Consider the following 26367-nt stretch of genomic DNA (forward strand, 5'->3'; position numbering starts at 1 on the left):
ACCAGGTCAGAACAAAATTATGCTGCGCAGTTCATGTGTGGGGGAAAAAAAAAATCAGAATAACACGATAAGGAAATAACATAATAGCAGGTGAAGCATTCACACTAGAATGATTAACCGATTTTTTTAAAAAGCATGTTTAGCATACAATGACAATTATAACTAATTCTTTTCAGCGTAACATGTGACGTAAAAAAAAAAAAAAAAAATATTAAGGCATGGTCAGGTTGAGATACAGCCGGAGGAGAAATTAAAATTAAGCCAAAAGGGAAGCGAAAGGGAAAAACGCACAAGGGTAAGGTACTCCGCGCGGAAAGAATGAGAAATGGGAAAAGCCCACCAACAGGGAAGAAGAAAAAGTGGAAGAGGAAGAAGCCGGAAAAAGATCATCACAGAGCGTGGCGAATCTGCCAATGTACCACTTTTCCACTATGCCAAGCCCAGCTGGACATAGAAAGCCCAGCCAAGGAGTACCTACTTTTTTTTTCGTTACACCTAACGTTCTGATTTTACATCACCCCAGTTTGCTTCACTCCGTTTTGTTACCACTAAAATGAAAAAAAATGCATACCTCATCCTGGTTTACGGTATTTACTCCATTATCATGTTTTCTCTGTCCCTGAGAATGCAAAAAAATATATTCAAGTACATAACTCCCATTTCGAAGAGACTGAATTTAAGCAAGTTTCGGAGAATCAAAATTTTCAGGAGGAGAAGTCAGCGCAAGAGGGTGAACGTCTTCAACGATGTTGTGAATAAGTATATAGGTAAGTCAGGTGGGAGATTATCTCACCGGTGGGCGCTTCACCTCGGGGGTGTCCACACGGGTGCAATTATTATGGTACACTTTTAAGGGTAAAGTTGTTTAGATACACTTTTACCGCTACGCTACCCCTTTCCCCCTTAGGACTGGACCTGTTCTTCAAAAAACTGAACGACGTAACGGACACCCGGCAAAAGCTCAACTACATAAACTTCCTGCACAAAATTGTAGAAGACAAGACATGCGAGCACCTGCTCTTCTCCAACAATCACATCAGGACAATTATATACATCCTGAATGAGAGATTTTTAATCCTAAAAAAAAATGAAGATAAAAATGAGCCAGTCGATTATCAAATCATATACAAACTTTTGCTCATTTTTAACAATTTGTCAAAACATAAAAATTTCTACCGAATTATAGTTAACGATTTTACACATAAAAATGTGAAAATTTCTCTTCTGTATATTATTATGAATATACTGAATGAGAAGGAAGAGACAAATGAGACGTATAAAGAAGCCAACTCTTTTTTTAGTTATTTCATATCCCTTTTTAAGAACAACTCAGATGGAGCGAAGGGTCAAGATGTAGAAGACGCCTCTGAAGGGGGAGAAGCCAAAAGCGCAGGTGGGAAGAACCAAATAAAAAAGGAAGATATAGAAGAAATGAAAAATAAAATAGTTTTTCTAGGGAAACATATACTGCTAAAACTGAAGGAGGAAAAATTGAAGGAAGAGGGGAAGGCCCGAAGATATGGCTTAACTGATCATGGAGAAGTCCCTACCAGTGTGCCATACGTAGAAGGGGATTTTCCTGCAGAGGATGCTGATCACACATCGCAGAAAAGTAGTAAAGAATATGCCAACAATATACATGATGGTGTAAGTTCCCAGTTTGACCAGAACCGCACCATGAGGGGGGAATCCCCCACTGAGGAAAATAAAGAAGGGGAAATATTTGACCCCACAAAAGAGGACAACCGAATGGAGAGCCCTAAAAAGGACAGTTGGGGGGGGTACATTGCCGGACAGGGTGATCCTCATAAGGAGGAGAACTCCCTTCCGGGTGACATGGAAGCCGAAGAGATGAACGGTGCACAAACGATAGGCGCCACCACAGATAACGTCCTCTTCGTCCCCTTCTACTTCAACAAAAACGCAAAGGATAACATTCTAACCAGCGTGCTAGTGCAGTTCCAAAACGAAAATGATGTGATCGTTTATAAGAGGAAGGCACGTGGGGGGAATCAAGATCAAGCAAGTGAACAACCCTCCGTGGATAAACTCAGAAAAAAAAACATCCTAAATAAATCAGACGGCGTGAACAACGTGAGCAACACAATCGAATGGATAGGAGACGAATACAACTGCAACAACTATTTTGACGTTTACGAAAATTACGCAGAAGACGATGTAGACATATTGAAGTATGAGAAGAACAATCACGGGAAGAGGTTCCACATTAGGGAAAGCAGAATCGACAGGGACGCAGGGGGTGAAGACAAAACGAATGCCGTGGATGATGTGCATGAAGAGGGGCAACATGTGGAGGACGAAGTGGAAAGCGAAGAAGTTGACGCCGAGGAAGGAGAACAACCTGAAGCAGTAGAAGAAGAGGAAGAACTAGAAAATCAAGAAGACTATGAGGAAGATTTACAAAACGATAAAGAAGAAGAGAAGGAGGAAGATGAAGCAGAATTTGACGTAAAAAAAGTTAACGTCGTTTTGAGTGACTACAATGTGGATATTAAAGATGTGGAAAATAACCCAGAGGTTAAGGTCAATGGGGGTGTAGAAAATAAAACCCGCTTCCTAAATATGGGCTTACTAATATTGGTAAGGAAAAATGAAAACAGGAAAGAAGACAGATGGGCTAGGTTGAATATGCCGGGGGATCCAATGGGGAGGGAAATATATGGACCTCCCGAAATGGAGTCAAACGCTCCTTCTATGAACAGTGATAACATTGCGGCGGATACCCCATATGATGGGGGCAACACACCGACAGAGCAGATTTGCAGAAACGGAGAACCTCAAAAAGGGGTGGCACCCGTGGAGGGGTACGAAGAAATATACGTGAAACGCAAAGAAGGGGGAGATGCACCAAAACCGGACAAATACATCCTCACAGGGTTCATACAGTTAAACATGGATTTGATGAAAAATTATAAAATAAACAGTGAGGATAAGGATGGAGGGGGAACCACCCCCCTGCATGTTAACAACCCCTACCTGAATTTCTCCCTCGTGGAAAATTACATCGAATCTCTATTCAAACACATCGACCTGAATGACTACTTCACAAACAAGCTACTAAAATTGTTATATGAAATATTGTTGGAAAATAAAAATTCAGTCGTGTACAATTTGTACTACTACACGATTATGAAAAAGGACAACATGAATAGGATTATAAAAATACTGTCCAAAAATGTGCAGAATAATTTAAACCGAGCAAATATCACGCTCATCCTGAGGATCCTCTACATCCTCTCCTTTCATCAAGCGTTCTACAGAAGTGGATTAAGCAGCCTAAGGAAAAACAAAAATTACACACTTCTGTATGGAAATTTGGCCAAATATATAGAAGACATAAAGGCTGGAAGCTTTATCAAGGAGTTACAAAAGTGGGATAAATTAATAGATTGCTTAAAAACGTTAACGCTCTTTTTCGAAAGTAAGTACACAAATCAGAACTCGCTTTACATATCTGATGAGAAGAAGGAGCAGTTTCTTTTGGATAATAAAATTTTAAAAAAAAAATTAAACAACATTTATAATAGACATTTTATTTGTGAATACAAAGATCTGATCATCATTCGGAAAACGAACATTTTGCTAAAGGCGCTTGGGGTGAATATGTTCGACCTGTACAATAATATAGTCTTTTCGGACAGGGAAAAGAAACCCCATGATTATTTGATGAAGGAAGGTGAACAGCGGAGGGGACTCTTCCACCATTTGGGGAATGCCCTTTGGGGATATTTTTCCAAAGTGAGGAGGTACATGGGGAAGCAAGGTGTGGATGATTATCCCCCCGTGGAAGATTCCAAGAGGGGCGGCTCCATTGGGGAAAGCGGTGTAACTGACCGGGTGAGTAACCGGGGAAGTGCCCTCCCCGCTGAGGCACAAACGCAGAACGGAAGCAACCCCGCTAAGGATACACAGGAGCAAAAAAACAGGAAGAAGCGAACATACATATACGACCTGAACAGCAAGGAACACATAAGTATGGACAAATTTAAAAACCTAGTAATCGCATTGAAGAAGAAAAAAAAAAGAAAGTTAAGGATCTTATGTCTAGACGGAGGAGGCATGCGAGGGTTACTCTCCATAGAAATATTAAAATGCATAAATAGCCATTTGAAAAAAAACATATTTGAATATTTTGACATTATTTGTGGTACCAGCACAGGGGCCATCATATCCATTCTGATCGGCCTGGAAAAGGCCCACTTAAATGAAGTCGAATTTTTGTACAATCTTCTGATTAACAAAATTTTTCAAAAAGATACTTATGCAGTGAGGAACACAAGATACCTTTTTAAGCATTCCTACTATGATGCGAACATACTGAGCAATATTTTAAATTCCTTTTTTAAAAATATGAGAATGTTTCACTACAATGCGGACTTTTTCACGCCCTACGTTTTTACCGTGTCGACGCAGATGAATGTCACTCCTCTGCAACCTGTGATATTAAAAAATTACACAGCCAATTTGGGGAAAATTAAAGGGGGTAAAGAGGCAGATGTGTGTGACGGTCATACGTCAAACAATTATGATTATATCGGGGAGAGGGAAGAGCAGAATGGGGAGGACGACGAAAGGTGGACACATGAGAACAGTAACCATGGATTGGACGATCAGCAAAACGATGCAACAGATACGAACGAAACGAAATATGTGAACATTTCAGACAAAGTGAACACCCACACGAGTGACATCTACGTGAACCAAAACATAAACAGCGTCAGTATTTATAAAAGCTTCTACAACATTTTCGTAAAGTACGTATTGAGGTGCACCACGGCCGCGCCCGGGTTTTTTAACTTTTTCTCCTTTGACAGTAACATATATGCCGACGGAGCGATCTGCTTTAATAACCCCACCCTGGTCAGCCTAAACGAAATGAAATTAATTTTTTACAACTATCTGAACAGCCGGAAAGAGACCCTCCTGGACAGAGTAAAATGCTTTTTCTCCAAAAAGAAAGAATTAATAGAGGAAAAAAATAAAGCAATCAATCTGAATGACTACATTGACTGTATCGTAAGCGTGGGCACTGGAAAATTTAAACCAAAAAATATAAACGAACTGAACGAAAACAAAACGTCGGATACATTCCTCCGATGGGATGTTCTGTTAAAACAAATTGTGTATTCAATCACCAATACGGAGTTGACACACGATATCTGCAACAACGTTTTGGATAAAAATAAATACTTCCGATTTAATTGTTTTATTAATAATATAAAATTGGATGAAACATCTCCAGAAATTATTAACAAATTGAAGCAAATTGGGAAACGATACTTCGAAGATCATACATACAATCAGAAGAAGCTCATCCAATTGGTGGACATTTTGGAGGATAGTCGAGATGTGAAGGAGTACCAACAGAGGCAAAAGAAGATATGGGGAGAGTCCTACCTCGATAAGGTGAAATCCAAAATTTCTGGTTTCCTTTTCCCCAATTGGGGGGCAGTGGACCAGCTTGCAAGCAACGATCAAAAGGGGGGACAAGTACCCTCTTCATCTGACCCAATCAGCGCAGAGAAAACAGGCGCACAGTCCAATACGCAAACGAACGCACGTAGCTCCACCCCCTATCGAAACTTCAACTTTGGCCTCGTCGACGAAGACGAAAAGTTTGACCTAAACAACATCGAAGAAATTCTAGACATCATAAACAAAAGTAACAACTCTGGTAGCAGCACAAGTACAGGCACCTCAAACGGCTTCTTCCACTATTTCACCAACTTCTTCCAAAACGATAATAAATTTTTAAAGAAGCTGGAGAGTGTACATAAGAATAATTTCTTCAGTAGATCCAACAGAGAAAAAAACAACTACGTCAATGTCGTACCCCTTACAGGAATTCGAGTTTTACTAAACGAAATTTATTTTATCCTTTTGAAAAAAAACTTATATTTTCATACCGATGAATGCTTCTCTAATGTGGAAGAATTGAGTAAAAAAAATTACGACATCAACATAGATAAAATGATTCCATACAATGTGGCCACCTCCCAAGGGGAAAAGGGAATCGCTGATCAACCCAACACCGTTGGGGACAAGACACAAGTACCGGATGGAAGCGTCCCGTCAGAGGATTCCCCCACTAATGAAAAAATTTCAACAAGTGAAAACCATCCGAATGGTACACAGAGAAAGAGGAGTGCGAACTTTTCTAAGGACCCCCCACCTGATGACGACCTAGACGAAGGTAATCATCCACATAACCCTAAAGGGCCATCCAATAATCCACCTTCGAAAAAAACTCATGACTCTAACAGTTCACCTTACAATGGAAAACACACAAGTTATGAAGACGGAGGAAGTTACTACCAATCGGAAGGCACACAAAAAGACGACCCTCTACGTGAGACACTTGTAAGGGACGAAAAAATAAACACGTCCGATATGGTGGATAATTCAGCCATAAATAAAAAAAGAATTCTCAAAAGGGATGTAAATATGAACCAGATAAACTACAAATTTTTTAAATCCATGAACACAGAATCGACGGATGGGAAGAAGCAGAATATAATAAACTTATTGCGAAATGTATTTTTTAAAAGGGAAGCGTAAAAAATTGGGTTCTACCTGATCCATAGGAGGAGGATGTAGCATCCCCGGATGATCCTCCCACTTGCGCGTTGACCCATTTGCCGCGTCACACCCTGGCGAGTCCTTTTTCCCTTCGTTTCCTTTTTTGTTTTCCCAAATGACTTAACCATTTGTCCCATGTTTAGTCTCTCTCTCTTTTATTTATTTTTTTTTTTTGGTGTTAATTTAACCTAAATCAGACGAACGAATGTTTAAAGTTCTTCTCTGAGGATGTACAAATAGCTAAAATGTCCTCGTAGCAGTGGCACAATTTTACAGAACGCTGGATGGTAATCATAAGTTTCTACCGTTCAGTGCATTGACTTGGATTTTTCACAGGCACTCTCTACTGCATCCATCACTGCGTAGGGGACAAGGAAAAATATATATATATATATATATATATATATGATGCGTGCCAGAAGATGGAGGAACGGTTGAACTGTGCACAATTTCTGCACGCCGCATACGCACCACCGTGGTTGCTTACCTGTATATTTAAATGCGTGCTTCTCCAGGGTGGACAACCCCACGATGGTAATCCCACCAGGGGAACACACGTCATCCTTCAGCTGCTGAACGGGCTGACTCGAAGCCTTAACCATGTGAACAGATCCAAGGATTGTTTGCAGAACCAGTTCTTTTGACACATCCCTATTTAGCCCATTCTTAACCCCCGCATCAATTAAACTTTCAATAAATAGAAAAACATAAGCTGGCCCACAACCAGAGATGGCTGTTGCTATATCCATGTCTGCTTCTTTTATTTCTTTTATAACTCCACATGCGCTGAAAATATCGATCACCTTTTGTGTATCTGCTCCGTCTACATGATTATTTGCACAAAAAACAAGGCAGCCTTCTCCAACCAGGGATGGGGTGTTTGGCATGACCCTCACAATTTTCGCGTGCACTCCCACCATCTGCAAGGGCAAGTAACCGATACGGATAATGTAAATCGGGTCAGTCATTAGGAGGACAAGCGACATACATATTACACACACCTGCATATATACACATATATATATTTGCTGTGCCGATGCAGCGTTATCCCCTTTGCAGGAGATAAAATCGAATGGACAAAAAATTGCTCCTTCCTTGGGTACCTCTTCCAGGGTTTTTAAGTTCAGTCCGCCACAAATGGAGATGACCAATTTAGAGCCTACGCATTGCTTTAAATGGAAACATAAAAAGGGGGGGAATGAACTGTTAAATATACAAACCGGGTAAATATGACCACCTACATATACTTGCAAAGCGTCTGTACACCTTGCTCTTCACATTTTTCAGTCGCCCATGTGAAGAGCAATCTCCTTTTCCCCTCCTTTTGGTACCTTAATTTCCAGAAGAACTTTTCCAGCAAGGTTTGGTTTCACGGCTAGCACAATTATGTCGCACGTCTTGGCAAGCTGCATAAAAAACGGGGGGGGAGAAAGGTATACATTTTCTTCAAATCATTAACATGTTCATTGTGGATGGCGTTCTATTGTAGGGTTGCTCATGAAGGAGGCACGCCCAATTTTTTTTTGCAACTCCCATGGCGAACCCTGATTTATTCGTACCAATTCATTCGTTTGGAGGTAAACAAAGGGTACTTCCTTCTTCACTGGTGTGTGGTAATAAATATTTTGTTTTCCAATGAGCTTGGATTTTTCCATTCCGTAGGCTAACGCCGAGCCCATTTTTCCTAGACCGATGAATCCTTAACATATGGAGGGGGAAAGTAAATCGAAGAAATGTTTTACAAGGGGGTAATAAACTGCCATGGGGACCCACTCTAAAGGCTTCTCCCACTTTTGAAAGTCTAAGTGGAACACGCTCCCCGAGGGGACGCATGCATGACGGCATGCTCATATGCACGTATCTACACATGCAGGGTGATGTCGACGCATAATTAGGGTTAACAAAAAATAAAAATATAATAATAAATAATAATAGGAATGCCTTACCCACGCTAATGTTTTCCATTCTGCTGTAGAGGCTGCTTCGATGAGGGTGGATTTACGAAAAGAGACTTTGCAAAACAGTACGAGGGGGGTACTACTTTCCAATTTTCTATTTTTTCTTTCTTTTCTGACTTATAGATTGAAAGCCAAGATGGGGAGGAAATTTTCCTATTGGTGGTAAAATGTTGGGGTGGTTAGCGAGATGACAAAAATGCTTCTACGTATAAAAAAGAGTATAAATTATGACGCATAATGGGGATAACATAACAACAGCGGAAGAAATAATCACGACAACAGAACGTGTATGCGTAACTTGTGAACGTGATACCCGTAAAGGAGGAATATTCTCTCCCACCTACTAAACATTGCCGCATGCAGTGCATTTTCCTACGCCGCTTGTGCGGAACGACGGGGTGAACTACATACAAATTTATTCCCACTTTAACACCTTATAAACATCCCTACGCAGGTTATCATAAAATTATCCAACACTGAAATATGAAGTTTTGTAAATCATGCCGCGTGTTCCTTCCTTTTGATTCCGCTTGGGGGCTACTACGCGGAGAATTGACGCACTCACCATCTGTGCCACTCCTTTTTCAATAGTGAATAAAAAAAGATTGACGTATGAGTTGCATAGTTAACGTTTTTTTTTTTTTTTTGAGTTAAATATATGGGTAAAAAATGGTTCGAAAAAAAAAAAAAAAAGTGGGGTACCTAACGGGATACCGTTTTGATGATGCTAAACTTATGTATACTCAGTTTGTCATAGCCATGGAAGGAAACAACAGGCGATGATTGGGGGAGTAACACTCACCCGTTTAGCTACCCGTGATGGGTTCTTCAACACATATACACGGCAGTCTGGCAAAGTATGCAACACCGTAACAGGGAAATGTTGCATTAATAATGCAACGGCCATTATATAGAAAGTTCGCGCGGACAGACGCAGAGCTACATTTCCATGTGCACATCAAAAGGTGTGACTGAACAAGGGAGTGACTCGGATGAGCATCCCGCTGCTTAATTTGTCTGCTATACGGCCTGCTTTGCGAAAAAGGCCAATTGCACAGTTCAACCATTATACGCTTGGGTTAACTTCCAAACTGGGCAGTAAATCGGACGCAATTTTGCTCCTTCAACAAAATTCGCTTCGCTCTTTTTTCCTTTGGGAGGGTTGATCGTGTTACCTACAAATGACCGTGTCGTCGATTTTGAGAATCATCATGACCGTCTCGGTGGCCAACTTAATCGCCGTGGAGGTGACCAGCAGCGGTTGTATGACGTTCTCATCGATCATATTAGATATGGTGCCCGTGCGAATGTTTATCCCAAAGTATTTGTGTCCCTCTGCGTGTTTGTTCCTCAGTTCGGTTACAATGTGAAGTGGTGACAGTCCTGCGTTTTCTGCTAACGTGTAGGGGATTAATTCCAGAGCATCTGAAAAGGCTTTAACGCAAATTTGTTTCGAGCCTTTCAGGGTATTTGCCCATTGGTACAATTTTTGGGATAGCTCCATCTCTGGGGCAGCTCCTCCAGGTAGAATAGCCCTCTCTTTGATCAAACTTCGAACAACACATAGCGCATCATGAAGCGACCTTTCCGCTTCGTCTAGCATAAGATTATTTGAAGCCCTCAACAAAACAGAAATGGTATTCTTCGATTCCACTCCTGTAATTTTAACAATTTCACCATACCCAATAGATTCTGTAACGACGCTTTCAGCGTATCCTAACTTATCTGGTGTGAAATAATCCAAACTGGCAACAGGAACACAATTGCACGTCTTGGAAATAAATTCTATGTCCTCCCTTTCGATGTCTTTTATAACCATAATTTTCGACTTGGATAAAAAGTCCAGAGCTAGATCGTTCACTGCATCGCGCAAAATACTTTTCTGTATTAGCAATAAGTTACAACCGGTGGATGCAATTTTTTTAACCATCTTGGCAATTATAACTCTTTCTTCTCTTAGCAATCTGTCCATACTGTTGTAATCCTTAACGACCACTGTGTTGTCCATGTCCGTTTTTGGTAAGGACAGGCAGAACTGTATCAATCCAATCTTCGCTTGGGATAAATTCTTTATGGCATGCGCTCTCTTACTAATTTTATTACTCGTAAATATTAACCCATCTACAATTTCTGTGTCTTCAATGGTGCCTCCCAATTTTTTCACAATTCTAATGTTGTTTAAGTCCACATTCCTGTCCTTATTAATATCTGTGATTTTTAAAATAACGTCTACAGCTATTGGAGCCAGGAGGGAAGAATTATGTGATACCACTTTCGAGTTCAACGACGTTATTGCATTTTGGATTAACATGTTTTTATCATTCAGGTTTATTGGGATGGACATATTTCTTAATATTTCTTCACTCTTCAATGATGCCTCGAAAAAACTTTCCGAAATTTTTTGACAGTGGATATTCTTCTCTAGCAACGATTTGCACACATTTAGGAGGGACCCACACATGACCACTACGGAGGTCGTTCCGTCTCCTGCTTCTACATCTTGCGCTTTGCTCAATTCCACAATCATCTTAGCCGTTGGGTGTGCCACGGCCATTTCTTTCAGGATCGTCGCTCCGTCGTTCGTGATGATTACGCCTCCTTTTCCGTCTTCAATCTGAAGGGGAAGTAAGCACAGTTTGGAGGGGATGAAATTACGTAAATAAGTGATGGTGAAAATGTTGCACTATGTAACAGCGATACACTCCTACAAACCATTTTGTCCATGCCCTTGGGACCCAAGCTTGTCCTCGTCACGTCCGCCACGGCCTTCGCCGCCAAAATGTTCATCTGCCTCACGTCGCTTTGCTTTTCATTTCTGTTCAAGTTTTCCGAGTTCCTGTTTTCTGCGAACAGGGGGGGGGGGGAAAAAAAAATTTGGAAAAACTTATGTCGCTATGGGGTAATTGGGGATGGCACGTACAACCTACGGATGGGGCACTTTCATCACAACCCACCAGGGAGGAAAATCATCCCCCCAAAAGAAACAACACTATGTATCATTTGCACATACACAAAGCAATCATTTAGAGGGGCACCCGATAGGCAGCCCTTCCTAACATGTAGAATGTCCCTCTCCGTTGAAACATTTCCCACACGAATTGTATTACTTGCAACTTCAGCCATTTTTATTGATCCTACTGTGCAGGGTTATCTGTTTTGTTCCTCCTTCTGTGTGTGGCTTATCCGCAATCGGCTTGGATGCTGATATGCGCTTTATGCCCTTACGAGGGAGTGGTACCTGTTCTAAATGGTTAAGACTTTGCAAAGCTGCTACAATGCGGAAATGAAAAAAAAAAAAAAAACACTTCGCGCAGTTATAGATTTTTTTCTCCTTCAACAAAAACAATATTATAGGGGAACGCACGAATGTAGAAAAAAAAATAAAGGATATATGCCAAAAAAAAAAATAAATAAGCTAAATAAAATTCCTACAAAAAGGAACAATAAATAGTGACAATTTTTTCGCTAAATTTACAAAAGTTAAAGAAAAAATATGTGCTGATAACAGTCCACATATGTTTTTATTTTTTTCTCTTTTCTGCCCCTGCACAATTATTTTATGCGTACATGTATGTCATTTGCTATTATTTTTCCCCACGTCACTGTGCCGTGTAGCACGGCAAGGCCACCTCCCTTGGATTGTTGTCGCTAAAACAGGGCGGCCTACAAAAGCACGGCCCCTATATATGCAGTACGCATTATATAAAGCAATTAGTATGCCTTTTTTTTTTTTTTTTTTTCTCACTCATTGGGTATAATACAACAAATAAAATGTAACGCTTTAAATTTTCCAATTTATAGTTTTTCAATTTTTTTTTTTTTTTTTGTTTAACCGTAGTGCATGCCATGTGAACTCCACAAGTACAGCTGCACGGAGTTACGCTTCGTACAAATACATGTCCATAGCTGCGCTACGGGCAAAAAGATAAACATAAAAAAGTTTGTAATTAACTTCGTTTGTTCTTTCAGCGCCTACTGCTCTGATAGGACTCTTATGCAGGTTTGAGGGTGGCGCGTTTGTTCATTGGCCACTTTCCTTTTCCAATACAAAAGTAGCTCCCGCCATTTCCACTTGGATCATTTGTTTTATATTTGGACCAAAGTGGAACTCCACTCGTAAATTTGCTTGTAATCTTCCATACCCACGAGGATGATTTTGAGTAAGATCCACAAAGAGTGACCTTCTGCAGGCCCGTGCGTTGGCTTCATTTGTCGGGTTGCTTCTTCACCAGGTTGTGCCATCTGCGTCTCTGAATGCTCTTGTTAAGCATCCCTTGCCGGGCCAGACGAACGACAGCAACATGGGCGTAGAGAAGAACCCCCCGCACGTGGGGCTCAAACTGAGTGACGTTTTTGCCTCAGAGAAGAAGTCCGCCCAAGGGAACCCTCCGCACCAACAGAGCAGCAAACCAAACAATGAGGAATCCACAGAGAAGTCGAAAAACATATTGAACAAGTACAGAGTGACGAAATTGAACAATGGAGAGCATAATAATATCTATGTGAAGAATGAATTCTTTAAGGGTTCAGGGGTTAGGGTGAATGGACTAAGGCAACCAAATTGGGCGGTGAAAACTCCCCCCAAGGGAGGTGATGATAACTGCACGAATGAAGACCCAGCAAAGGATGGGAATGAAGGAGATACGCAGGAAATTTTTGACAGCCCTGCTAAATTTGTTAGAAGAAAAATTCACAAACAAAGCAACCTGCTTATGTCGAATGGGACAATCGGGCTAGTTGTGCATAACGGAGTAATGTGCTTATCCATGAAAGGGCAACAGTGCTTCGTCATCACAAGTGCTAAGAACGCATTTTATGTCCTGGACCCACATAAACTTAGGAAGGCATACACTTCCGAGCATTATCCAGAGGACATACAAAATCTGTACTGCGCTAATGGGTACGTCTACGTGATTTTCCGAAAAAAGGTTTACAAGGTTAATGAGTCTGGGGGAAAAAAAATCTTCTCCCTGGAGGATGACTTGCATAATATTGTGAATATTTTAAGTGTGTATGATTACCTGCTAACGTATAGCAAAAAGGAGATAGTCATATGGAACGACGTGCACAAGGAGGGATGCGATAGTGACGGTTTTGTTAGTGACTCCTGTAGTGACGTAGGGCAGGGAGATGAATGGGGGGAAGAGAACCCTGATGAGGGGGAAGATGCAATGGATGGAAAAGACGCATCTTATGAGGAGAAAGCATCAATAGAGGGGGAAGAAGCCCCCCTCTCGGGGGACAAAACCTTGGGTGGCTCCCCAAACGTAAAGAAGCACCTGTTCAAGAGGATCCTCCTATTTGACGACCACTCCGATGTCGAAATACGCTGCGTCCTCCACCCCGCAGGGTACATAAACAAAGTGATCATCCTAACCAGTGAAAATAAAATATATCTGTACAACATAAACAAGGAGAAAATAATCCACGAGTATAGCGCTCTCCAAGGCGTCAATTTAAGAAGTGAAAAAAACATAAAAATCATGACCCTCACATCGAAGAAGGACCAACTGTGCATCGTAACGTCGACAAATGAACTTTACATAATCGACACGGAGAGAGACGAACTGGTGTACTCAAAAAATGTGCACATGAATGAGGACAAAATTACCTGCGTGCAGTTCTACAATTACACGCTTAATGGTGAAAGCGTATCCGTCATTTTGGTAGGCACTGAATTAGGGAAGATTATTATGATCGATTCGAATAGCAGTAACTATTTCATTTTGCGAGAGGCTCACGATTGTGTGAAGGCCATATTGATACCCCCCCAAGGGGGGTACCTATTCACGGTGGGACAGAGGGACAACAAAATAAATCTGCTCAACCTGCATAAAGCTACATTCACCTTGGATGTCATGAAGAGAAGAAACAGCTGCGTTGGATTTATCAATAATGTAAAATATCTCGACGACGAAAAATTTAAAATAGTGGTCTCTGCAAATGAGGCAAATAAACGGGAAGGAAATCTGTACATCATAAACCCACATTGCCCTGAACAGAATAAAGATTTTTCATGGAACAAAAAAATTAATCTCATAGATAGGACCATCATCGATTTTGACATTAATCCGAATAGGCACTACGATTGGAATAACATCCTCATATGTGTGAGGGATTGTACCCGAGTCTACTTGGCCTCCTCCTACAAGAAGATCATAGACAACGTGTTTTTGGCCCTTCCCGGGGATGTTATCAGTGGGGATAACAAAGAGCGCATGCGGAAAAGCGCCAAAGGGGCAGCAAAGGGAAGAACCCAAACAGTGGAATCACAAAGGGATGACCCCAACGGAGTGAGGGAGGGCCTCTTCGGCTGGATCCATAACCTGTCCAATAAAACGCAGCAAAGTCCCAGCGAATCCAAAGAGGAGGAGTACAAAATTTTTGAGGACTACAATGAACATGGTGACTTAGAACAAGATCAAGTGCAAATGGGGAGGAGAATAAAAAGCGCAACGAGCGTGTTGATATCCACGTGTGGGCACATTGGCATCGTCGGTTACAGCGATGGGGAAATTCATTCCTTCAATATGCAATCGGCAACCTACAGAAATGAGTACAAGGTGAATAAGTACTCTTTCAAATCGAAGGCGCATCTAAATGGAGATATTTTGAAGCTCTACCGGTATGGTATAAGTAATTTTGTGTCCGCTTCAAACAGCAAGGAAGACCTTTACCTAAGAGTGTGGAACATATACACTAGTGAGTTAATGTACTCCTACTGTATCAGGAAGGAGTACCTAAATACTGGTCAGTGTAAGATAAATCGCAACAATGATGAAGTTACCATAGCTTCCTTCTACCATTTTAACATCCTCACTGTGGTGTGCCTTTCAAATAACCACACGATCATCCTAGACATTGAGCAGAAATCTATAACGAGAAAGTTCGACTTCGCCTATGCAGTTACCAATGCAACTTTCAGTGCAGACAACAGATTAATTCTATTCGCTCTAAAAAATAAAACAATACTAGTGTACGAAATTATATCCAACACGTTTATCGATTATTTGTTGTTCAAAAGCGACGTCACCTCCATGGTGTATAATGACGTTTATTTATACACGGCGCACAGCGCTGCAGAAAATTATCTTTACTCCTTTACTAATAAAAATCTGTTCAACAACAACAACTACGTGGTTAACGATTATCGGTCCTTTGGTGCCTTTCTGATGGAGGAATCGTCTGACGGGGAAAGCACCCCCAAATGCTCCGAACCAACTGTGGGGGAACTCATTGGGATGGATTGCGACGTGGATGATGAATACCTGAATGGCAACGTCACTCAAGCAGGGGACTCCTCTAGCAAGCCCCACTCACAAACTAATCATATGAGAACGCTCAAATCTACCCACCAAATCGAACCATACAAATCCAGCGAAAAACAAATCAACAAGAATTTACTCACCATGTCCGGATTTAGCATGTCCAAAATTGCATATATTATCTTCTTAGATAAGATAAAAGAAAATTGCAGGGTACAAGAGAACGTAAAAAAAAATGAAGAAATCCCCTTTTTCCTCAGCGCCCAGATGGACAAAAATATAGAATACGCAGATGGGAAGGAATTGGAGTTTTTGCAAAATATCACCAAGGGGATGACCGACGCGGAGGAGGAGGCTGCGGAGGGGGACGAAGTGGTTGACGATGTGGCTGACCAAGCTGCTGACGAAGTTACTGACGATGTGGAAGATAAAGAGGATACCCAGGTGGACACCCCTGGCGATGGCCACGCAAAGCCCAAAGAGAAACCCCGAAAAACGAAAAACAACAAAAACAGACACATCACCAAGGTGGATAAAATTGAAATGCCCATGTCGAAGCTGCAGGAAATGTTGGCCCAAAACGAGGACTCATACATAAGTAAATGCGAAAAAGAAAAAAAATGCGCCACATGGGGGTTGCACTTCTTCGTTGTGCAGAAAACATGTTTACACCGTAAAAGTGCTGGTATGTTCCTTCATTCGTGCGTACATGTATTGATTTTCATTTTGTTTTTCCTTTTTCCCTTTTGTTTAGACGTTTTGAAGTACTTGATGGGACTCTCCCCATCTGGGGTGCACTTTAACATCCTCTGTTTGAGCTCCAAGGACGAGGTTAAATTTCTGCCTATCCAAGGCATGCAACTGTGCATCTACTTAATGCGTACACTCGCACATGCAGGCATATATACACGTATTTACAATTTTTCATCCCACCTCCTTTTTTTTTTTTTTAGCTGGAAAACATGATGAACTTCTTCATTTATCATGTCAAGACGAACGACAACATCGACCTGATTCAAGCATACGTATTCATATTTTTAAAGGTGAGGCTCGCATATTTTGTTGGTGCAAAAGTACCGCTGTAGAGACGGCTAGATGGATGCGCTCGTTGTGGATGCAATTTGCCGGGCGATAAGCATATGCAGATATATATGTGTATAATATATATTTTTTTTTATTTCTTTTCCAGGCGCACGGCAAGAAGCTGCTGAAAATGAAAGACAAAAAACTTAGGAACACCACAGAGGTGCTGCTGCAAGAAATACAAGCGAGCTGGTCGAATATCAATTTCTTATTTGAAAGCGTTATTTTTTTTATAAAGTTTTTAACAAATATACAGCTGGAGTGACACTACCACGGGGGCGAACGCCCACCAGTTGTTCGCGCAACAGTTGCCTCTCTTTTAAACGATACAGCGACATGGCGCCTTTTCAATACTTGTTTCGTAAAAAGGCGACATGCAATTCGTTTGCTGATTTGTTTTGAATTCGTTTTAAATTCGTTTTTTTACAGCTTTTTTTTTTTTTTTTTAAGACGTTTGAATTCGTGACCCCCCTTCAACTTTTTTCAAATCGTTCCTTGAATGCTCTTCAGGTTATTCGTCAACCTCTAATTTCTTGTAATGCCCCAATTATTTATTTGACATGTGGGCATATCAGCACATGCGAGTGGATCATTTGCATCGCGTCCACCTTCAAAACGGTTCGCAAAAAGAGTTGTCAAAAATGTAGGAGGAATTCTGTTAAGCTAATTATTCCACGTTGCAACTTACCCGTGATAGCTGTTACACATTGGTGACTCTTTTCTTGGTAACCCCCTTGTCAAACATGTCATTTTGCATATGTACACCAAATTGACCACACGCAAGGGGGCGAATTATTCTTATGAATCGTGAGGAGGGCACCCTTTTTTATTTCAAAAGGAATTCTCATTGTTCTCCAACAAATTTGCCTTCATAAAGTTCTTGTGCACTATGGAAAGGGGACAAGAAAGGAAAAAAAAAAAAAAGTAATCCCCAGCGCAGTAGTTCATTATGTCCTCCTTTTTATCAAATCGAACGGACACACATAAAAGACAAATGAACACATATCAACAGGTATATATCTACATGTGTGTGCATTTTTTTTTTCTCTCTCCTTACGCTGCTGCTGATCTTCGTCAATCACTCGCTGAATTTCTGCCAAGTCGTAATTCTCCGGGTTAAACCTGCAGTTGTGAGGGGCAATTGGTTACACTCGTAATGGTGAAGAAGTCTACATGTTGGTAAGGAAAGACGAAAATTGGACAAAAGGAATATGCGTTGTCCAAACCGTTAATCATTCAAGTGCATCTTTTGACACGAAAAAAAAAGGCATATTTTTATTCAAAGAAGTTGCCAAAAGAAACGACTAGCCAAACGCACACTCGTGCAAAAAAAAAAAAAAAAAAAAAAATAGCTAACTTGAAAACCTTGCTATTTTGCATTTCAATTTCTATCAGAGGTTCTTCATTATAACTGCGTTGATAAGAAGGGGAAAAACAAAATTAACGCAAAAGGTGTGAACTATGAAGGGATGTCACAGAGCTGCAAGTATGTAGAGGGGGGCAAGCGCCGTAACACGGGCTGTTGTTCGTTATTTCACACCACCGTTTAGTAGTCCGCCCATTCGTTTTATTTTTGGCTCTTCCTATTACTCAATTAACTCCAGCTTGTATTCCAGATCCAGGAACTTGTCTTTTTTCTGCTGTGTTTCAATATGATAAATTAAGCTACGGCAGTTGTCATTGTATGCGGCACAGGGGTTGTACTTTAACTTAATTCTTTTTATGTAGGCTAAAAAATTGACCTTTGGGAAGAAGTTAAACTTTGGCATTATAGCAAACGGTATTTACACTACATGAAGATGAAGGGTCAGAATTGGGGGGATCTAAATCACATGGCAATATTATTTGCAGTGTTTATAAAAGTGGAGGGGCGGCGGAGGAGCTGCATTTATTTTGTGTTCTTGTGGGGGGGAAGTATTGTACCCAAATAAAGCTCGCAATGTGACATGTGTATGCGTTTTAAAACTGGTCACACTTCCTCACATACATGTGTATATATCGTTTTAAAAAGATAACGCAAAAAACGGGTTAGCCGTATTTCGCAATATTTTACACAAAAAAAAAAAAAAGGCACGTAACACATCAGTTCGTGCGCAGCGTGCGTATGTTTATCCACGCACGAGCCGACTGAATGACTCTAAGGGGAGAAGTACCCACATAGGTATTTTAAAAATAAAATGCGTAACTTTTAAAAAGAGGAGACTACTTTTATAAAAACAAATAAATGTTCCCTTTGTTGCTATTCAAAAGGGGCACCTTTCTTGGGGAACACCTTTCTTTTTCGTTGAAGAAGGTTATACATCTCAATGCGCATGTTATGATTTTTTTTTTTTTTATAATGTTTCACAGATACCTATGTACACATGCGTAACGCTGCACATTTGGAACGTTCCGCTTTTCCGCCATGTGCAACTCGGCAAGGTGATTGCAGATGTTGCTACACGTGCAGGAGTGTTCAAACGGGAGAGCCAATTTGTGGCAACGAAAAGCGGCAGAAAAGGGTGTCCCGGCTACTCTTCCTCCCAGAACAACTCAGTTTTGTACCGCTTGTTTAGCATATTTGGAGAGGTGTTGTTGGAAGAGCAATCCTTCGTTGGAGTGTCGTACGACCTCTTTTTGGCACAATCGAACTTTTCGGCAGACTTCTCACTCGGCTTGAAGAAATCGCGTATATCCCTCTCCCGTTTGGTGTTACTATTGGTTGTTTCAAATGATTTGTTATGTTCGAATGACTTCCTCCTAACTTTGGGGGTGGTGACCAACGAGGTGGGATAGGACTTATTCGCATCGTTAGTTAGGTCTAACATAAATCGGTCGAACTTATTTACCTCTTTCACGTTTAGTGAGTCTTCCATTCCGTTTAAGGCCGTGGTGAGGGTGTTCCACTTTCTGTTAATAATTCTCCAAACAGTTTCATCAATGGTATTTTGTGCAATTAAATAATGTATGTTGATCACTTCATGGGTGGTACCAATTCTGTGTGCTCGATCTTCTGCTTGTATTATTTGTCCCGGTACCCAATACAACTCTCCAAAAACGACTGTATTGGCAGCAGTTAGATTTAACCCCAACCCACAGGCAGTTAATGACAGTAGGGCAATTTTTATATGGTCATCATTTTGGAAGCTCTTAATGTATACCTCTCTCTTATCAACGGGGGTTAATCCATCTATTCTTATGAACATGCATTTTTTCTCTGTCAAAAATTGGTCAATTTCATCCATCACTAATTTGTGGTGACAGAAGAGAAGGAACTTGATATCCGCATCGATAAGGTACGTAATGTACTCCTTTATGGCCTTCACTTTTGCGTAACCCGTTATTTTGAATAGGTGCGAAATGGAGACATTTTCTTCGTCCTCCCTGTTGGGCGTGCCAAAATTGCTTCGCCCATAACTGTACTCATTACCCCCGCCCGCCATTGGCAGATCGTCCAAATCGTCCCCAATGTTGATATTCTTCTTCTTCTCTAACATTCTCTGGTAGGTGAGAATTTCGCCTAACTCCTTTGGAGGTATTTCCACTGGAATTTTTGACCTCAGCTTTTCTGGCAGTTCCTTCAAAACGTCTTTTTTTAATCTCCTTATCATAATCGTGTTGGTTAAAAATAGGTGTAACTCCTCTGTGTGTTTACATCCAACATATTCGAACTTTCTGGTGTACATATTTTTGTCCTTAAAGCAATATCTTTCGCAAAATTCATGGTAATTAAAAAGGTCAGGAATAATGCTAGACACCTGTTCGTACAATTCGGATGGTTTATTCAAAGCTGGGGTACCTGATAGAAGGACACACCTTTTCGCACTCCTAATAATGGGGGTGATCGCTTTCGTCCTTTTTGAAAAGGAGTTTTTCAAATAGTGAGATTCATCACACACGATGGATTTATACTTATTCTGATACTTATCATTTTTTGTCATTAATTCGTAGGAAATTATGATCATTTTGCAATTCCTGGGGATGTCTGTTTTTCCACTTTTCACAACACAAATTTGATTTTCCGACAATAGGTGGGATAACCATCGTAGTGCCTGATCTTTCCACTGAAACCGAATGGACGAAGGACAAACAACGATGAATGGCCAGTCCTCCTGATAAAATGCCATGAGAGCTAAAGCTTGTAACGTTTTTCCCAATCCCATTTCATCCCCTATTAATACTCGCCCATTTTTTTTTAACCCAAAATAAACTCCTTCTCTTTGAAAATTCCTCAATTCTGCACTTAGCTTTTCTCCCACCAGGATATCCATTTTGTCATAATTTTTTTTCGTGTATGGACATAAATTATTCGTCAGAATATTTGCACTTATTTCGGAAACCTTTTGCGGTTCTGAAAATCGGCTGTACTGATCAAAACACTTTAGAAGGAAATTGGGGATGCTTTGTATACCTCCCAAGATGGTACACTTTTCCTTCAAATTGGACAACACGTATTCGTACTTATCTGCTTCGAACGTCATGCAGGAAGAGTTGTTCACCTTTTTTAATGTTGGATTAAATTCGGTTAGTATTTTAAAGAGTTCCTTCGGGAGGTAGTTTTTAAAGCTAGCATATTTCCTACCACCTCCAGTGGTGTTGTTATCCATTTGGACAACCTTAAATGTATCAACACTGAAAATTTCAAACGCCACAATGATGTCAAATTCGACTTTTTCTCCCTTTTCACTCTGATTATAGCTTTTGCTTATTTCATTCATTATGCCTTGCTCGTACGTCTTGTACTCTCTGCTATTCATTTTGTTCACCGGTTTAGCTGTTTTGGAATATCCCTCATTTTTGTAACTTCCTTTAGGAGTATCCACCCCTTTGAGCACTGCACTGGGACTTTTATCGAACGAGCTTTTACTTCGGTAAGTGTCTCCTCCTCCACTTTCTCGGTTTCCATCAAAGCTGGCACCTTCCCATCCTTGGCTGCGTGACCATTTCCCTGTGGATTTGCTGCTTAGGTTGCCCGAATGGCCAAGATGCCCTGGCGAGGTCACCTGCCCCCGCTGTCCCTGCTGTTTCTGCTCTCCCTTTTCCCTCTCTAACACATACTCCTTGAAGTTAAGTAGCGACCCTGTGGGTGTTTCCAGGTTCTTCACCCATGTCACATACGACTTGTCCTTCTCGAACACCTCCTCGTAGGTCTTCCCATTGTGCTTGCCAAAGTTGAAGGTCCCCATGGGGGCTACCCTTTAAGTGGCGCTTTAATCGGTAACCAAGGGGACGACTAACGCAACGAACAACGACCTGGGCGGCCCTTTTTCCCGCCCCCTCTGGACGGCCAAACGTGGTGCCCACGAATTAGACCTCTGGCTCACTCAGGGCCCCTCCCTGGGTGCCCTCAATTTTCCCCTTCTGCCTGTTTCGCGTGTTACTGCTTCTTTGAAGCGCATACTGCTACTCTGCCTTTTCGCTCGTTCGTGTGCGTTTCCGTCGCTCTGTTCAAGAAAAAATACAAGGTGTGTTCTCGCTGCGGTACAAATTGTGCACTTGCTTATAATTTTGTGGGCATGCCTTCGTACTTATTCACCTTTTCGATCGTGATGGAAAGACAAATGAGCAGGCCAGCAGGTGACATATTCACTGTGCCTCGCTTAAATGGCATGCTTACGAATTTGCGTCCCTTCTTCAACTTCGCGGGCCTTGCATCGATAAATTTTTTAATTCAAGCAAAACAACTTTGTTTAAAATTGTGAGCTACCTTTTAAGCATAAAACATGTTAACCCTAAGTGTGATCATTAATATTTTGAGTGTATATTCCAAACGGCGCAGCTTTCAATTGCCCATTCCAATGGGGAAGGTAGAGAGCACCATCTTCGCTGGCCCCTTTTTCTTTGTAAAAAACGACCTTCCTCATGCATCGATGCTCCACTTTTTTCAGCAAGCATTTTTTTTTTTTTTTTTTCCCATCAACCTGCATGCAATTCAGAACGTGCGTATATTTTGCATTTACGTGTATACCCACAGAGTGCACAAAAAAAATGTGCCCACTTCAAAACAAAATCGTCTCCTTTCACTTTTACAGAAAAATTTCAGTCCAAGGGAATGCCATCAAAATGTGTAAAATTGAAAGTTCCTTTATGAATTTTTTTTTTGCAGAAGCGGGGGGGAAAAAAAAAAAAAAAAATCAAGACATGCACGTAGGTACGTTGTATGTATAATCACACTGGGGGGGGAATTGAGTAAGCCGCTTTTGTTGCTGGACGAGATGCATCGCTGTGGGGGCGCGTTAAGGGGGTCCCTTCGGAAAAGTCGCACCCTATATTGTGGTGTGACCTGCAAAGCGGGGATAAAAAAAGTACTCGGGTGGGGGATGCGCCTGTAGTTGCGGCATCCCCATTTTGTTTTGTGGCTGGCAAAACGCAAGCGTAAGGTCCTTACAGGCAACCCTCACCCGGGTGGAGTTACGCTCCCAAAACGGATAATCAGCCGTTAAAATGTGCAATCACCGGTACAATCGCGTGTAAAGTGGCGACCCCCTCAACGAACAAACAAGTCACACTCATGGAGCTTGCGCTGAATCTGTGAAATGTCAATGTTCATGAGAAGCACAAAGTCGCGGTAGAGGTCCTTGTTCAACCGCTTGGACAGCACGTAGGCGAGGAGCAGCGGCTCGCGAAACAAATCCTTGCTCTTCTTATACAAGTCCAGCAGACGCAGGTAAATAAATTTGGTGAAAAAAAATTTGTAGTGATGAAACACATGCCAATAGTACACAGCCGAAACGCAGTACGACCCAAGCTGCAAAACCAAAATGTCTTTCTCAATATAATTTTCGGAAAGGTCGCTAAAATTTTCGCAAATATCCTTCATAAGAATATTCAAATTATTTTCCTTACATTCTGTGGCCTTAAATTGAGGCTCGAAATTAATTTTAAATGCTTTCCTTTTTTTCTTCAATGGTTTTTCATCAAAATGGCTAGCATATTTAAAAGCATTCATTTCTTCACTCTGCTTCAAGTGCCTAATGATTCGTTCGTCGTTATTCCCAACGGGGTGATTATCCACATGGTTTATATTAATTTGTATGAGTAAATGTTTTTTTTCCTTTTCGTTTTGATTTTTTATAAATAGCCTATTCGACTGTTTAATATTTTTCATCTTAAATTCATCTTCATTTCTCATACTTAATTTGTCCAGCGGATTTTTAAAGGTCAAAAAATGCTCATTTCCGAGCCATTCAAAATGATTTACCTTCATAAAATTGAAAAAGCTATTTTCCCATAAGTCAGACGAATTATAAAAAGGTTGGGTGAAAAAAACGGGACATGCGTAACTTAATTTTCTGTTACAACAGCAGCAGTGAATTTTGTTGTACTCCAAATAGTATGTAAATATATTTGCGTAATTTTTTAAAATATTTTTAAAATTTTTTTCAAACGGATGAGATTCAAACTGGTCTCTTTTGGACAGAATTTTCTTCTCAATTTTTTGCACACACCGATCGTAATAATTGCTCGGCTTATTTTTACTGGTCTTGCAGATCATCTTGAGAAAATCGTAATTGCTAAATTTCTCCTCCTTCTTTACGAATTCGTATATTTTCAGCATGTCTCTGTTCAGCAGCTTGTGCATGACGCTGTCGTTCATTTGCTCCGCCACCTTCTTCTTCGCCTTCCGTCCGTATTCGAAGTCGTAATCGTCCTCCTCCTCATCGTATTCCGCATCGCATTGCTCATAGTATTCCCCATCGTATTCCGCATCGTACTCCTCATCGTATTCCGCATCGTACTCCTCATCGTATTCAGCTTCGTACTCCTCATCATCTTCATCGTCCTCCCTATGCACACAGTTCTCCCCACCAGGCGAACCACTGCTGCTGTCACTTAAGACGTATTTTTTTTTCTTCTTTTTCATTTCCCGCTTAACCTTGTTGCTGCTGTCTGGGGGGTTCCTCGCGTCGCACTTTTCCTCAGCACAACCTTCGCTACCACTATCACTAATCTGCTCACATAACCTTTTCAGATTTTTTTTTTTTTTTTTTTTTCCTTTTTTTCTCCTTTCTCCTCTCACATTCTGAAGCATACTCATCATCGTAGTTGTAGCACTCCCCCAGGGAATTCTTCTTCTGAAATTCTCTGTGAATACTTGAGTACATCACCTTGAGCGACTGTTCGACGCTTTTCACATTTTCGGATGCCTTAAAATAATTGGCGTCATATTTTAAGCTAGGCGATAAGAGAGACAGTGCCGTAAATTCAATGTACTGTCTGATCGATTTCTTCACACTTATCGAATTGAACTGAATCATATCGTTGCCCAAATTTTGCTCGTTAAAAATTTTTAAGTGTAAAGCGTATTCGTCAAAATGGTTGAGGTTTTTGTGTCCGCTTTCGTAGGATATGTTCGTCTCAGCGGCTGAGTTCACATCATCATCTACGTAAAAACTGGAGTTATCGTAATTATCGTAGGAAATTTCTTCGTAGGATATTTCTTCATCCTTCGCAACGGCACTTTTGTTTCTCACCTTCAGTTTCGACAGGGCTTGCTTTCTCTTGTCTCGCTGTTTCTTTGCATCGTCGTAGCTGCTATCGTCCTGCACATCATCATCGTCTTCATTATGTGCGTCAGAACTTCCGTTGCGCTGATTCTCCTCCAAGCTGTCATCCTCGTGCAGGATATTTCTACTTTTTCTTCTTCCCCAGTTTGGGCCTTCCCGCAATTGCAACTTCTCAGCCCGGCTGGTGGATCTTCCCTTTTTATTTTTCACATTTTGTTCGGAGCGATCATCCTCATCGTCAGTGCTGTGCATCCCCCTTCGTGAGAACATGCTGAGCACCCCCCCTTGTTTCTTCTTCGAGCCAAGTTCATCCACCTCGTTGCCACCCCTGCGGGGTTTAGTTGCTATGCCCCTCCCTCCATCATCAGAGTTGCTTAACTCGTAGCTTTGTTCACTCTCATCCGTCGTATCGATGACCTTACTCCGTTCATGTTTCCCCCTGGTGCGAATTCTCCAGGGGTGCTGATTAAATTTATTCTCCCCACTTGTGGGGGACCATTTCGTCTTCGTATAAGTGGCACACGGGTGAGAAGTTGCACTTTCCTCTTGTGTGTGGCTTGCTTCTCTCACATCACGTTTGTTAAATGTATAAACTTTTCCCTGTTCCTCATCACAGCTACTGTCAGTGATTACTTTCTTTTTCAAGCGGCTCCTCGGTCTTGCTGCCACTTCTCCCGCCTGGGAATACTCGTCCAATTTATTTAAGTTCTTTATGTTCAACCCTTTGGACAACACGAGTAATTTATTCTTCCTGGAAATGTTCGCGTTCTTTTTGTGGAGTTCTTTTTTCCCCTCCACGTTTTTTTCCTGTCCTCCGGGGGGATTTAGTACATCGATTGTGTCTTCATTGTGTTCACTGTAAAGGCGCTTCAATTTGACCCGATTCGTCGCCATGTTCAGCTAGCCAAAAATAAACGTTCGCGATGGTAGTATATGTGGCGTCTCCGTTTAACTTCCTTTTCTGTACCCCCGTCG

The 26367-nt window shown here is 41.2% G+C and overlaps 7 protein-coding genes across 7 annotated transcripts; 2 read left to right on the forward strand and 5 right to left on the reverse strand.

The window, feature by feature from the left end:
* Positions 1-553: 553 nt before the first annotated feature.
* PCOAH_00033160 (Patatin-like phospholipase) lies at positions 554-6579 on the forward strand (the record flags this gene model as incomplete). Its single annotated transcript, XM_020060111.1, has 2 exons — positions 554-767; positions 908-6579. The coding sequence occupies 2 exons, from the start codon at positions 554-556 to the stop codon at positions 6577-6579; spliced, it is 5886 nt and encodes a 1961-aa protein (XP_019915542.1).
* PCOAH_00033170 (Pyrroline-5-carboxylate reductase) lies at positions 6405-8697 on the reverse strand (the record flags this gene model as incomplete). Its single annotated transcript, XM_020060112.1, has 6 exons — positions 6405-6958; positions 7088-7520; positions 7704-7769; positions 7932-8006; positions 8160-8299; positions 8547-8697. The coding sequence occupies 6 exons, from the start codon at positions 8563-8565 to the stop codon at positions 6909-6911; spliced, it is 783 nt and encodes a 260-aa protein (XP_019915927.1).
* A 1032-nt stretch (positions 8698-9729) lies between these two features.
* On the reverse strand, positions 9730-11681 carry PCOAH_00033180 (T-complex protein 1 subunit delta; the record flags this gene model as incomplete). Its single annotated transcript, XM_020060113.1, has 3 exons — positions 9730-11172; positions 11271-11401; positions 11666-11681. 3 exons carry the CDS (start codon positions 11679-11681, stop codon positions 9730-9732), a joined length of 1590 nt encoding a protein of 529 aa, XP_019915838.1.
* Positions 11682-12859: 1178 nt separating this feature from the next.
* PCOAH_00033190 (Uncharacterized protein) lies at positions 12860-17171 on the forward strand (the record flags this gene model as incomplete). Its single annotated transcript, XM_020060114.1, has 4 exons — positions 12860-16421; positions 16578-16654; positions 16777-16866; positions 17013-17171. 4 exons carry the CDS (start codon positions 12860-12862, stop codon positions 17169-17171), a joined length of 3888 nt encoding a protein of 1295 aa, XP_019915686.1.
* Positions 17172-17433: 262 nt separating this feature from the next.
* Positions 17434-19063, reverse strand: PCOAH_00033200 (Uncharacterized protein; the record flags this gene model as incomplete). The annotated part of the gene is made up of 4 exons (XM_020060115.1): positions 17434-17793; positions 17964-18028; positions 18264-18317; positions 18497-19063. 4 exons carry the CDS (start codon positions 18673-18675, stop codon positions 17738-17740), a joined length of 354 nt encoding a protein of 117 aa, XP_019915691.1.
* Positions 19064-19416: 353 nt separating this feature from the next.
* Positions 19417-22071, reverse strand: PCOAH_00033210 (DNA helicase; the record flags this gene model as incomplete). The annotated part of the gene is made up of 1 exon (XM_020060116.1): positions 19417-22071. The coding sequence occupies one exon, from the start codon at positions 22069-22071 to the stop codon at positions 19417-19419; it is 2655 nt and encodes an 884-aa protein (XP_019915845.1).
* A 1301-nt stretch (positions 22072-23372) lies between these two features.
* PCOAH_00033220 (Uncharacterized protein) lies at positions 23373-26286 on the reverse strand (the record flags this gene model as incomplete). The annotated part of the gene is given in 2 exon segments (XM_020060117.1): positions 23373-24836; positions 24850-26286. The coding sequence occupies 2 exon segments, from the start codon at positions 26284-26286 to the stop codon at positions 23373-23375; spliced, it is 2901 nt and encodes a 966-aa protein (XP_019915995.1).
* Between the last annotated feature and the right edge of the window lie 81 nt (positions 26287-26367).

Source organism: Plasmodium coatneyi, chromosome 11, assembly GCF_001680005.1.
Source record: "Plasmodium coatneyi strain Hackeri chromosome 11, complete sequence".
Classification (NCBI taxonomy): domain Eukaryota; phylum Apicomplexa; class Aconoidasida; order Haemosporida; family Plasmodiidae; genus Plasmodium; species Plasmodium coatneyi.